Raw genomic sequence first — 12,774 nt, forward strand, 5'->3', positions numbered from 1 at the left:
TACCCTTTCGTTTTTAAGTGAGAAGCTGCGGGAAGCTGTGGGAAGCCACTCGACCCCAGCTTTTTTCCATTGTGAAGGAGGAGGAGGTAGAAATAAGCTCAGCTGGCTTCTCTAAAACGAGTTCTTTTGAGCTTCTAGTTTATTTTGACAATAAGCTGCTAGAAGCTACAAAAGAACTGGCCCTAAGCTCGAGTTCCGAGATCAAGGAGTAGGAGGAATCCCACGAGAGAAGTTGTAACCCTAGACATCGCCGCCAGGGAGTTCTATCGCCTTTAGTACATGTCTTCTTTTAGCTCACATGACTTTGACATGACCTCTAATAGGAATTAGTACATAAATTATTCAAAGTTGAAGCCGAAGTATACGTCTTCCAACCCTTTATTTAATGGTGGCTCTGTCAAGACTCTAGTCTGCATTTGAATGGTACTATTTCCTTGAGTATATTTAGCCGTGGAAGACACGATATTTGCACATACATGTGTTTTTTTTCTAGAAACACCTTTAACTTTATTTATACTCATAATAATTATAGGTACACTGATTTGGACCTAAGATCCAAGAAAATACAAAGTAACTCCTATGACTAAGAATTACAATGAAATCTCTTGAAAACACCTTCGCGGTATCAATCTCCGCTCAAAGAAATACCCTAAAGACTTCGGTAAAGAGGCTGTAATTGGACTGGAGCAACAATGTTGTCACTCTTTCACCCGCACGAACATTACGAATAATGATTTTTGAAAGCGCCTTGAGTCGGCCATCCAAAAAGATGAAAAATCTTGATAGATGAATGTACTTGGGCGGGGGATGTTCCCCTAGAAGTGCAGGCCATCTTTGACTAGTTTCACGGATCACTATAAAGTTGGTCAACCTTTACGAAGTTTGACTTCACAGAAATCTTATATGCAGAGTAAAAAGGACCGGATCGGGAGTTCTCTCCCACTCGTGATCCGGGGTTGTTATAGACTTGGAATTTTTCCTTTGAGCTTTAGTTGTCGGCATTCAAATAGGGGCAGCTTAGTCATTTTCGGCCGTTGGATGCGTGATGGAGGGCTGCAGTTCCCGGTGACATCTCGACTAAGCGGTAAGTTGCCATTAGATGAAGATCAGACGGCGGAAACTAGTCAAAGATGGCAGGAACAGTAAAACTGTCCTCTTTCTTCAGTTAAACTAAGCAAGAAGTATGAAGTTAGCTTCTTTTCATTTCTTTCTGAATTTGCTGCCCTTGTCCCTTCTTCAGTAAGCAATTCGTGCCACGGCAGTGGTAGGGGGCACCACTCCAAGAGAAGAGAAAAGTAGCAGTGGAAGGTTCAATTCCGTTGACCCGGTAGTCCAGGTCAATGCTAGCACCTTGCAGTATGGTCTATGGCGTGTGTGACGCAAACCTGCGGTAAAAACTGCATTTAAACCGCTGGGGCCTGAGCCAGCTGAGCATTTTAAACAGGCAAAGCCAAGCTGCGGAAGCCGCCGATTTGTGCGCTGCTGCCAACGAGAAGAGGTACGCTACTCTTTATTTACTTTTTCCTTTTATTTTTTGAACAGGCGCTACTCTCTCTTTTCATGATTGCTTCTGGCTGTGAAATCTACGTGATCTTATTTTTGCACAGCTAATAGAGCCTTCCGTAACTGTAGTTGTGATTGTGAGATCGATTGATGATGCCTGGATCGTTATCAAATTCGTTCTATATTAGCTGTCGCTTATTCAGTACATAATTAAGTTTTTCAGTGGTTTATCATGGACTCCCGTGTAACTAGGTCTGCCCGTGAACATGATGAATAAGCTGCCATGTCTGTGCTCCACATATTTTGCAGGCAACACTAGTGACGCGGGTCATGCCTGACGGGGCACTCCCTGAAGAACTCGACATGGCTACTCTACTGGCGTTTCTGCTGCTGATGTCTTATGGAACTGGCAACATCCATGGTTCAACAACGGTTAAACACGGGGACAACACAGACATGCTCTCCTTGCTCGACTTCAAAGCGGCTACCAACGACCCAACAGGCGTCCTGAGATCATGGAACAGAAGCGTCCACCACTGCGACTGGACGGGTGTCATTTGCAGCTCACCGAATTCAGGGCGTGTCGTTGCCCTGAGAATCCCCGGAAAAAGCTTGTCAGGCGAGATCACCCACTCTCTTGGAAATTTAACGCTCCTTCGGGTCATCAGCTTGTGCAACAATGGCTTCTCCGGCCAGTTACCTCCCCTGAATCAGCTCCACGACCTTCGCGTCCTTGACCTGAAATCCAATTCATTCCAGGGGATAATCCCTGACTCAATCATGAATTGTTCAAAACTACGTGTTCTAGATCTATCTAGAAACATGCTAGAAGGTCCAATCCCCCAAAAAATTGGTTCGCTCCACAATTTACCAAGTACAGATCTTTCCAGGAATAATCTCATAGGAGTCATCCCATCAAGCATCAGCAACGCCGCCAAGCTTCGACAGCTCGATCTTCGAGCAAATGAACTAGGGGGGGAACATTCCTGAATCCTGATGTGTTTGGGCAAGTTTCACAACTCTCAAGGCTGGACCTTAGCCATAATAATCTCCAAGGTGCCATACCTCCATAGATTAGTGAGCTTAAACACCTGAATGAATTAACATCAGGGCCTAGTAACCAATCCCAAAATGAATGGCTTACATGAGAGAGGTAGAATCAGCATGGTGAACACAGGATGGGAAGTTAGGGGCTCAACTTCTCCCAGGAGACTTGTAAGTTGGGCTTCTCAAAGGAGCTAAAGAAGAAGAGAGATGTAATTAGAGTCTTTGACAAAATGCTCCATCTTTGATAAGGCTTTGGTCATTGTACCCCTACTAAGAATGTAATGTAACACAGTGCAATACCTTTCTTGTTACAATGATTGTCTTTTGTTGTGTTATGTGCAATGCAAGCCCGTCACTCATCGGTGCAGCAGTCGTGGCCTGGATGTGATAATCGCGTGCTGCTAGGGACTTCGGATGAGGGGTTGTGCGGCATCGCAGCCTACTGGCAGGCAAGCGATGTGCATACACTCAGGCAGTCCCGCACCCCACGACAGGCAGACCACATCCGGTGTGACCACTCAAGCAGTCAAAGAAGAAACTCAACTCAAGTCATGCATTGTTTTATAAATCTTTCGACATAGTTTTTGAATTCAATGAAATATAGGCAGCATGGGCTCCCCGGAGAAGAAACTCAACTCTCGGGATGGGGACAACCAACAAGAGAGAGTAACCTTTGATGTTCACATATACATACAGAAAAAAGCATTTGTTGTTCAGCCAACGGTTCAGGTTTACCGTTGTGCTGAAGCGTGATGTGTGTGGTGCATCCTGTGAACGCATATATTGTCTTCAATTTCTATTTGATCGTTCCAGTTTATTTTCTAGCCTTGTCTGTATACAATGATTTAGAATAAACTGAAACAATGTTCTTGTCTTCAATTTCTATTTGATTGTTCCAGTTTATTTTTCTAGCCTTTTCTGTATACAATGATTTAGAATAAACTGAAACAATGTTCTTCCTAAATATTAATAAAAACAAAAATAAGGCAACATCCTGGGTGCGCTAAAGGTCCAGGTCATGGCATCTTAGCCATGTCCATTTTCCATTATCTATAATGAAAATAGAATATAGGTCAAAGTGACACTCGTCGTGCAAATAGAAGATGACTTTGGTGCCTGTACAAGACTCCATGGAAACAGGAGGGCACTTGCTATCAGCACAGAACTGTCTACTGCTCCCCATGCTAACTGCAAGCGTGCCAATAACCATTTATGTTAACAAAATTCGGTGTAGTCTGCGCTCCCTCAGATACGAGTTTCATTCAACATTTGAAGTTTAAATTTGATGGACAGCCTGACCACTTAAAATAGTAGTACAAATTTTCTTAACTTGTGAGCTAGCATAAAATGTAAAACAAAAAGCGAGCAAATGCAGGAAATAATAATCTGTATCTATAAGTCGTAATACAAAATGACGAGCATTTGGTGCACACTCCAGAGAGAAAAATCTCTGTAAAAAACAGCTCATGCTGCAACCAAAATAAGCCTGACTATTTAACCTTTTGGTCATTTCAAATAAAAATAGCAGCGCAGTTATGATTTCACACGACAAGCATCTTGGCAAAAGGGAAAAGCTAAAAAGGTGCCATTTTAGTAATTATATGCAACAGAGAATGGTCACACGACTTTACTTATACGATCTTCAAACTCTCTCGCACATATATACACTTCTGAAACAAAAAGGAAATATTTAATACCAAGCTGACAAAAGGTCCACCAGTTTGAGACCTGTATGTTTCTAGGTAATCTCTAAAACGACGAATCATTAGATAAAACTGAAGACTCAGTCTCTTGCAAACAAGTCATACTGAATAGTGAATACTGATGATGGTTACAGTCATCACTGTTTCAACTAACATACAGAAAACTTAGCACATACCATCATCACAGAATCTAAAAACTAAAGTACCAACGCATTTCAACAAAAGCTCACTTACCAGTGTGGTTGCTACCCTGAGCTCTGTGCCTGACAAACAGTATCGCCTGAATGTAGCCTGATATTCACGAATTTTGCCCAAGAAAACATGAAGTTTTAAGACCTACTTTTTAGATGGCATCGGCAGCCATCCTTGCCTAAACTCCTTCCTAACTCCAGCTGCCTCAACCAGGATAACAACACGGCATGCTAGCTCAAGCCAAGCACTCAGGACGCCAACCAAACCGCGCACAGGCACTTATCAGGCCAGGCAAGTTCCATCAAGCCTCCAACAAAACAGGCCCTTACTCCTGATAGACTTATTCAGCTACCGAAGAAAGCTCTCCATAACTTCCCCTTGCACATTTGCCACCAGCTCTCTGTTTCTGTCTTCTGTCTGTAGAATTCAGAATCTGCACCTGCTCTCAGTCTGTAGAATTCAGAGTCTGCACCTGCTCTCAAGACACGATCTCTCACGGTTATCAATATTTCATCTAAAGCAATGATTTTCCTAGCAAGAGAGTTCTTCTCATCATCGACATCAATGCAAAGTAAGAAGGCCTCAATCTCAGCAACATTTGCATCATCATCCTTAATCAAAGCTTCTTTGAATGATCGTAATGTTTTTATAAGAAACGATGAATCCTTTTCTGTGCTCTCAGGACCAACACTTCCAACGCTGTTTCCAGTAACTTCATATTCTGAATCCTCCTGTAACAAAAAGGAAATTCAGTGTAAAAAGGAATACAAGTGTTTGTGTAGACAAATACTCCCTCCGTCCCGAATTCAGTGTAAAACGTAACTTACCATTGAGCATATAACTTATCCATATCCGAATACTTAACCACTACTGACAAATCTACCTATTCATACACTACTTAGTAGTTATAGATTATGTATGTGGAACTTTATACTAATGCTATCTTCTAATCTGCAGAAACCCTCTTAATATTTAGACACTAAAAATAGGGCAGGCCAGTGCACGTAGCTCCTGCTTCGCAGGGTCCGACTACTTTGGGTCTTATGTACGCAGTCTTTCCTTGCATTTCTGCAAGAGGCTGTTTCCAGGAGTTGAACACTATTGACAAATCTAGCTTTTCATATACTAATTAGTAGTTATATATTATGTATGTGGAGCTTTGTAATAATGCTATCATATAATCTAAACCCTCCAAATATTTAAACACCACTGATAAATCTAGCTATTCATATAGTAGTACTAGTTATGCATTATGTATGTGGAGATTTGTATCAAAACGCTATCATATAACATTATAACTGCAGAAACCCTTGACAATTTGCATCCTTGCAGCAATGTACAAGTAGTTGAGGTCGTCTACTCTTTTTTGGAAGGAACAGGAATATCACTATCAGCTCCTCTACTATGAGTTATGCAAATAAGACATGTAACTTTGACAAAAAATCGATAGCATATCTTCACAGCGATACATCAATCCAATCCTCTCAGGAAACTTCATAGCATACAATCTACATACCAAACATAAAAGGGAATCCTTAGCCACCATGGTCAGACACAAGAATAGGCTCACCGTGTTGTCTACCAAAGGAGGCCAGGCCAAATAGGGATGGACAGAGCAGCCAATTCGCTTTCTGTTCTTAAAATGCTGGTTCAGCTCCGCTGTTTCCAGAGAGAAGGACATGAACCACTCAGGGGATCTGTACTTATCCCTGAAACTCTTCCAGGGGCAAATAGAAAGGTACACAAAGCCATTGAAGACCGTCATAAGCTGCACTGAGAATCGATCTTCCACTGAACAGCTGGTGACCTCCATAAATCTAGCGTGCAACGGGAACGTACTGTGCAGCACAAATCTCTGGACGCCGTCATCACCGGTTTTGCAGATCCAAAGAAAAAGCGTGCAATCCTTCTCAATGACGATGCAGAGGTTCCGATCCTTGGTCTGACCAATCTTAAATTTTGGGTATACCACTCTCAAGGGCGGAGGCAGATCAATTCGAGAGAACTGAAAGGTGTCTGTGTTGAGCACCAAAATGTACTCGCTGAGAGATACCTCGTTCAGGGACACGAATTCCCAACAGATAAACCCATCCACCACCGTGCTGGCTGCGTGCCTGGAGCCCTCGGGCAGCGGCGTCGCGGTCTCCGGGAACATCTGCCACTCCATGGTGTCGGATGAGAGGACGGCGACGCGTACCCAAGCCCACGAGTAGTCGTGACGGACATAGACCACACGGGACGGCCTCTGATCCTCTTCGGGAGAGAGTATGTGGAATTCAAGGGAGCTGCCGTAGGGCATGTCGTGGTCCTCCTTGGGGCGGAGAATCAGGGCAGCTGTTTGGGGATTGTACAAAACTTGCTGCTTGGTGGTCCGGTTTTCGATGCAAATGAAGCCGTCGTCATAGGCAATGTCGCGGAAATCGAGCCCCCACTCGGAATCGGAAGCGGCGGCGTGGTCTCGGAGGGGACTGAATCCGGCGGAGGGGCGCCGTGAGGAGGGGAAGGCCGGTACCGTGTGCATGCAGGGTGTGAGGAAGAGAGCGATGAGCGGGGGTGCGTGCAGCTCGCGGAAGCGGCGGCGGAAGGCGCGCGACGAGCGGACGGCGCTGAGGAAGGCGCGGCAGGTGAAGGCGGCAGCGGCGAGGCTGGGGAGGTCCGGGAGGCGGAGGAAGATCTCTCGGAGCTGGTCGTCGCCGAGGGCGCTTATGGTGGTTCCAGCGGGTGGTCTAGGGTATTCCGGCGGCGGCGGCGGCGACGGGTGGGAAGCCATGGTTGCTTGGCTGCCGAGCTCGAGCTGAAATGGAGACCTAACCGCTGGCCGCTGCTATGGATCGCTAAGGCAAGCTCCAACCGCAGTACCAGCAACTACGTGGGCCTGGCGCACGCCGGCCGACGGGCGACTTGCGTTCTTTTTCTTTCATTCTTTCGATTTTTTTCAGTTTGTTTTTTATTTCGGTAGGTTTTATTTTAATTGTTCAAAAGCTAATGAATGTTTAAAAATCACTAAATTATATTATTATTATTTTCTTAAGGTGAACACCGTTCAAAAGTTTGAATTTTTTCCACAAATTAAAAAAATTGTTTGCAAATTTAAAAAATGTTCGCAAATTGAAAACATGTTCGGAAATTTGAAAAACAAAATCTTGAACTTAAAAATGTTCTCGAATTGAAAGAATTCCACGGATTAAAAAATATCCAATTTAAACTTTTTTCATGAAATCAAAAAATGTCCACGAATTAAGAAATGTTTTGAGTTCAAATTTTTTTAGAATTCAAAAAATATTCACAAATTAAAAATATTTGTTAATTTTAAAAAGTTTCACTTGTTTCAAAAAATGCTCATGAATTAAAAATGTCCTTGGATTCAAAAAACATTCTAGAATTTCAAAAAATGTTTGTGAATTTTAAAAGAAAAAACACAAAATCAAAGAATGTATGTGAATGTGACATATCTTCACGAATTAAAAAGGAATAATAATAATAATAATAATAATATCTAAAAAAGGAAAAGAAAGAAAAAACGGTGAACAAGACCTTCTGGAATCTTCCAAAATCGGGGAGAAGGTTCTAGAACCTTCCTAAGATCGATCAAAATCTCACCGCTGCCTTCCTATGTGGGCTGGCCCAAAAAGCAGCGCTAGTGGGCGATCTCTCCGATATGTGATTTTTTCCATATTCATTTTTAAAAGGAGTTCGGAATGAAATTGGTAATTTAGAATTCAAGGCCCGGGAGGAGGAGTTGACCATGGAAAGGATTAGAAGAGAAGGTCAGCCCGCAAAGCTGCAGCATCTCGACAACGGGTACTGAAAGGCCGGGACACGACCACGGAGGGCACCTTCACCATGCCCAACACGTCCCCTCTGCTAGAGCATATCCAAGACAGACCTTCGCGGCGTGTTGGGCATGCAAGCGTCCTGCATGTTGGTGCGGACCATCCACGATGTCTCGGCCCCAACTTCCGCCGCCGCTGATAAGTCTCAAACGTACCTATATTTTTTGCTACGTTCATGTTATTTATATTAATATTACTTTGTTTGGTACCTTTCTATACTTTTTTTAGATTTGCCCATTAATACAAATGTCATTTTTCAGTTGCTATTGTTCTTCGTGTGCTTACACTTTGTAGAGAATATCATTTCATGGGTAGTAATATATATAAACTATGATCATTAGGGAAATCAACATGGAGCCACCTGAAGGAAATATGCCCTAGAGGCAATAATAAAGTTGTTATTTATATTTCCTTATATCATGATAAATGTTTATTACTCATGCTAGAATTGTATTAACCGAAAACTTAGTACATGTGTGAATACATAGACAAAACAAAGTGTCCCTAGTATGCCTCTACTTGACTAGCTCGTTAATCAAAGATGATTAAGTTTCCTGACCATGGACATGTGTTGTCATTTGATGAACGGGATCACATCATTAAAGAATAATGTGATGGACAAGACTCGTCCGTTAGCTTAGCATTATGATCGTTAAGTTTATTGCTATTGCTTTCTTCATGACTTATACATGTTCCTCTGACTATCAGATTATGCAACTCCCGAATACCGAAGGAACACCTTGTGTGCTATCAAACGTCACAACGTAACTGGGTGATTATAAAGATGCTCTATAGGTGTCTCCGATGCTGTTTGTTGAGTTGGCATAGATCGAGATTAGGATCTGTCACTCCGTGTTTCGGAGAGGTATCTTTGGGCCCTCTCGGTAATGCACATCACTATAAGCCTTGCAAGCAATGTGACTAATGAGTTAGTTGCGGGATGATGCATTACGGAACGAGTAAAGAGACTTGCCGGTAACGATATTGAACTAGGTATGATGATACCGATGATCGAATCTCGGGCAAGTAACATACCGATGACAAAGGGAACAACGTATGTTGTTATGCTGTTAGACCGATAAAGATCTTCGTAGAATATGTAGGAGCCAATATGAGCATCCAAGTTCCTCTATTGGTTATTGACCGGAGATATGTCTCAGTCATGTCTACATAGTTCTCGAACCCGTAGGGTCCGCACGCTTAACGTTCGATGACTATTGGTATTATGAGTTTATGTGATTTGATGTACCGAAGGTTGTTCGGAGTCCCGGATGAGATCACGGACATGACGAGGAGTCTCGAAATGGTCGAGAGGTAAAGATCGATATATTGGAAGGCTATATTCGGACATCGGAAAGTTTCCGAGTGATTCGGGTATTTTTCGGAGTACCGAAAGTTACGGGAATTCGCTGGGGGAAGTAGTGGGCCTTAATGGGCCATACGGGAAAGGAGAGAAGGGCCCCAAGGGGTGGCCGTGCACCCCCCATGGGCTGGTCTGAATTGGACTAGGAGGGGGCGGCGCCCCCCACCTTCCTTCTCCCCTCTTCCTCCTTCCCTTCCTTCTCCTATTTGGAATAGGAAAGGGGGGACCGAATCCTACTTGGACCGGGAGTCCAAGTAGGACTCCCCATTGGCGCGCCCCTTCTAGGGCCGGCCTCCTCTTCCTCCATCCTTTATGTACGTGGGCGGGGGCACCCCAAAGACACCCCAAGATTTGTCTTAGCCGTGTGTGGTGCCCCCTCCACAGTTACACACCTCGGTCATATCATCGTAGTGCTTAGGCGAAGCCCTGCGCCGGTAACTTCATCATCACCGTCGCCACGCCGTCGTGCTGACAGAACTCTCCCTCGGCCTCAACTGGATCAAGAGTACGAGGGACGTCATCGACCTGAACGTGTGCTGAACACGGAGGTGCCGTACGTTCTGTGCTAAGATCGGTCGGATCGTGAAGACGTACGAATACATCAACCGCATTGATATAACGCTTCCGCTTTCGGTCTACGAGGGTACGTGGACACACTCTCCCCGCTCGTTGCTATGCTTCTCCTAGATAGATCTTGCGTGATCGTAGGAATTTTTTTGAAATTATTGCGTTCCCCAACAGTGGCATCCGAGCCAGGTCTATGCGTAGATGTTATATGCACGAGTAGAACACAAAGAGTTGTGGGCGATAATAGTCATACTGCTTACCAACATGTCATACTTTGATTCGACGGTATTGTTGGATGAAGCGGCCCAGACCGACATTACATGACCGCGTTCATGAGACTGGTTCTACCGACGTGCTTTGCACCCAGGTGGCTAGTGGGTCTCTGTTTCTCCAACTTTAGTTGAATCGAGTGTGGCTACGCCCGATCCTTGTTGAAGGTTAAAACAACACACTTAACGAAAAATCGTTGTGGTTTTGATGCGTAGGTAAGAACGGTTCTTGCTAAGCCCGTAGCAGCCACGTAAAACTTACAACAACAAAGTAGAGGACGTCTAACTTGTTTTTGCAGGGCATGGTGTGATGTGATATGGTCAAGACGTGATGATATATAAATTGTTGTATGAGATTATCATGTTTGGTAAAAGTTATAGGCAACTAGCAGGAGCCTTATGGTTGTCGCTTTATTGTATGAAATGCAATCGCCATGTAATTGCTTTACTTTATCACTAAGCAGTAGCGATAGTCGTAGAAGAAATAGTTGGCGAGACGACAACGATGCTTCGATGGAGATCAAGGTGTCAAGCCGGTGAAGATGGTGATCATGACGGTGCTTTGGAGATGGAGGTCAAAGGCACAGGATGATGATGGCCATATCATATCACTTATATTGATTGCATGTGATGTTTATCCTTTATGCATCTTATTTTTCTTAGTACGGCGGTAGCATTATAAGATGATCTCTTACTAAATTTCAAGGTATAAGTGTTCTCCCTGAGTATGCATCGTTGCTACAGTTCTTCGTGCTGAGACACCACGTGATGATCGGGTGTGATAAGCTTTACGTTCATATACAACGGGTGCAAGCCATTTTTGCACACACAGAATACTCGGGTTAAACTTGACGAGCCTAGCATATGCAGATATGGCCTCGGAACACTGAGACCGAAAGGTCGAACGTGAATCATATAGTAGATATGATCAACATAGTGATGTTCACCATTGAAAGCTACTCCATCTCACATGATGATCGGACATGGTTTAGTTGATTTGGATCACGTGATCATTTAGATGACTAGTGGGATGTCTATCTAAGTGGGAGTTCTTAAGTAATATGATTAATTGAACCTTAATTTATCATGAACTTAGTCCTGATAGTATTTGCATATCTATGTTGTAGATCAATAGCTCGTGTATAGCTTCCCTGTTTTATTTTTGATATGTTCCTAAAGAAAACTAAGTTGAAAGATGATAGTAGCAATGATGCAGACTAGGTCCGTGATCTGAGGATTATCCTCATTGCTGCACAAAAGAATTATGTCCTTGATGCACCGCTAGGTGACAGACCTATTGCAGGAGTATATGCAAACGTTATGAATGTTTGGCAAGCTCGATATGATGGCTACTTGATAGTTTAGTGCACCATGCTTTACGGCTTAAAACCGGGACTTCAAAAATGTTTTGAACGTCATGGAGCATATAAGATGTTCCAAGAGTTGAAATTAGTATTTCAGACTCATGCCCGTGTCGAGAGGTATGACACCTCTGACAGTACTTTGCCTACAAGATGGAGGAGAATAGCTCAACCAGTGAGCATGTGCTGAGATTGTCTGGGTACTACAATCGCTTGAATCAAGTGGGAGTTAATCTTCCTGATAATATAGTGGTTGATAGTGTTCTCTAGTCACTATCACCAAGCTACTAGAACTTTGTGATGAACTATAATATGCAAGGGATGACGAAATCAATTCCCGAGCTCTTCGCGATGCTGAAATCAGCGAAGGTAGAAATCAAGAAAAAGCATTAAGTGTTGATGGATGACAAGACCACTACACTACAAAAAAAAGACACATCCGTGACATTTTGGGCCGAACGAATTTTTTTTCTGTCATACATATGACACTTCTATGACGATAATTGTGACAAAACCCGGTATCATCATAGATGTGGTGGGCTCCTACTTCTATGACAAAAAATCATGACAGAAAATGGGCTTTTCATCCTGGGCAGGCCGGAGACGCAGCTGCATGACATTCTTTGGGCCATCCATGATGGAAAAAAGCATGGTAGAAGCGAGGGGGAGGAAAATTTCGGGGAGTTCCCGGTTACGGTGGGAGGTCAGGGGCCGAGCGATGCGCGTTTCTCTCGTACACGTACGCGCGTTTGTGCGAGGCGTTGGCTCTAACTGAACCCGAGCGAGGCGTTGGGCTTTAACTGAACCCGAGCGATTGCACTGCAGGCTACGCGTTACTGAACCCGAGCGATCGATCGATGGCTGTTAACTGAACCCGATCGAGCGATTCCTTCGCTACTGCTGCTAACTGAAGCCGATCGATTGGATGAACAGTGA

At 43.8% G+C, this 12,774-nt stretch overlaps 1 protein-coding gene across 2 annotated transcripts; it reads right to left on the reverse strand.

The window, feature by feature from the left end:
* Positions 1-1,724: 1,724 nt before the first annotated feature.
* LOC123054676 (uncharacterized) lies at positions 1,725-7,260 on the reverse strand. 2 transcript variants are annotated; one of them, XR_006426291.1, is made up of 3 exons: positions 6,016-7,260; positions 2,851-5,176; positions 1,725-2,741 (listed from the first exon to the last, which is right to left on the reverse strand). XR_006426291.1 is itself a non-coding variant. In XM_044478491.1 (2 exons), exons 1-2 carry the CDS (start codon positions 7,213-7,215, stop codon positions 4,790-4,792), a joined length of 1,587 nt encoding a protein of 528 aa, XP_044334426.1. In that variant the 5' UTR covers positions 7,216-7,260; the 3' UTR covers positions 1,725-4,789. The 2 variants fall into 2 exon arrangements, 1 of the variants encoding a protein (XP_044334426.1); XM_044478491.1 differs by having other exon boundaries at positions 1,725-5,176.
* Between the last annotated feature and the right edge of the window lie 5,514 nt (positions 7,261-12,774).

Source organism: Triticum aestivum, chromosome 2D (assembly GCF_018294505.1).
Source record: "Triticum aestivum cultivar Chinese Spring chromosome 2D, IWGSC CS RefSeq v2.1, whole genome shotgun sequence".
NCBI lineage: Eukaryota > Viridiplantae > Streptophyta > Magnoliopsida > Poales > Poaceae > Triticum > Triticum aestivum.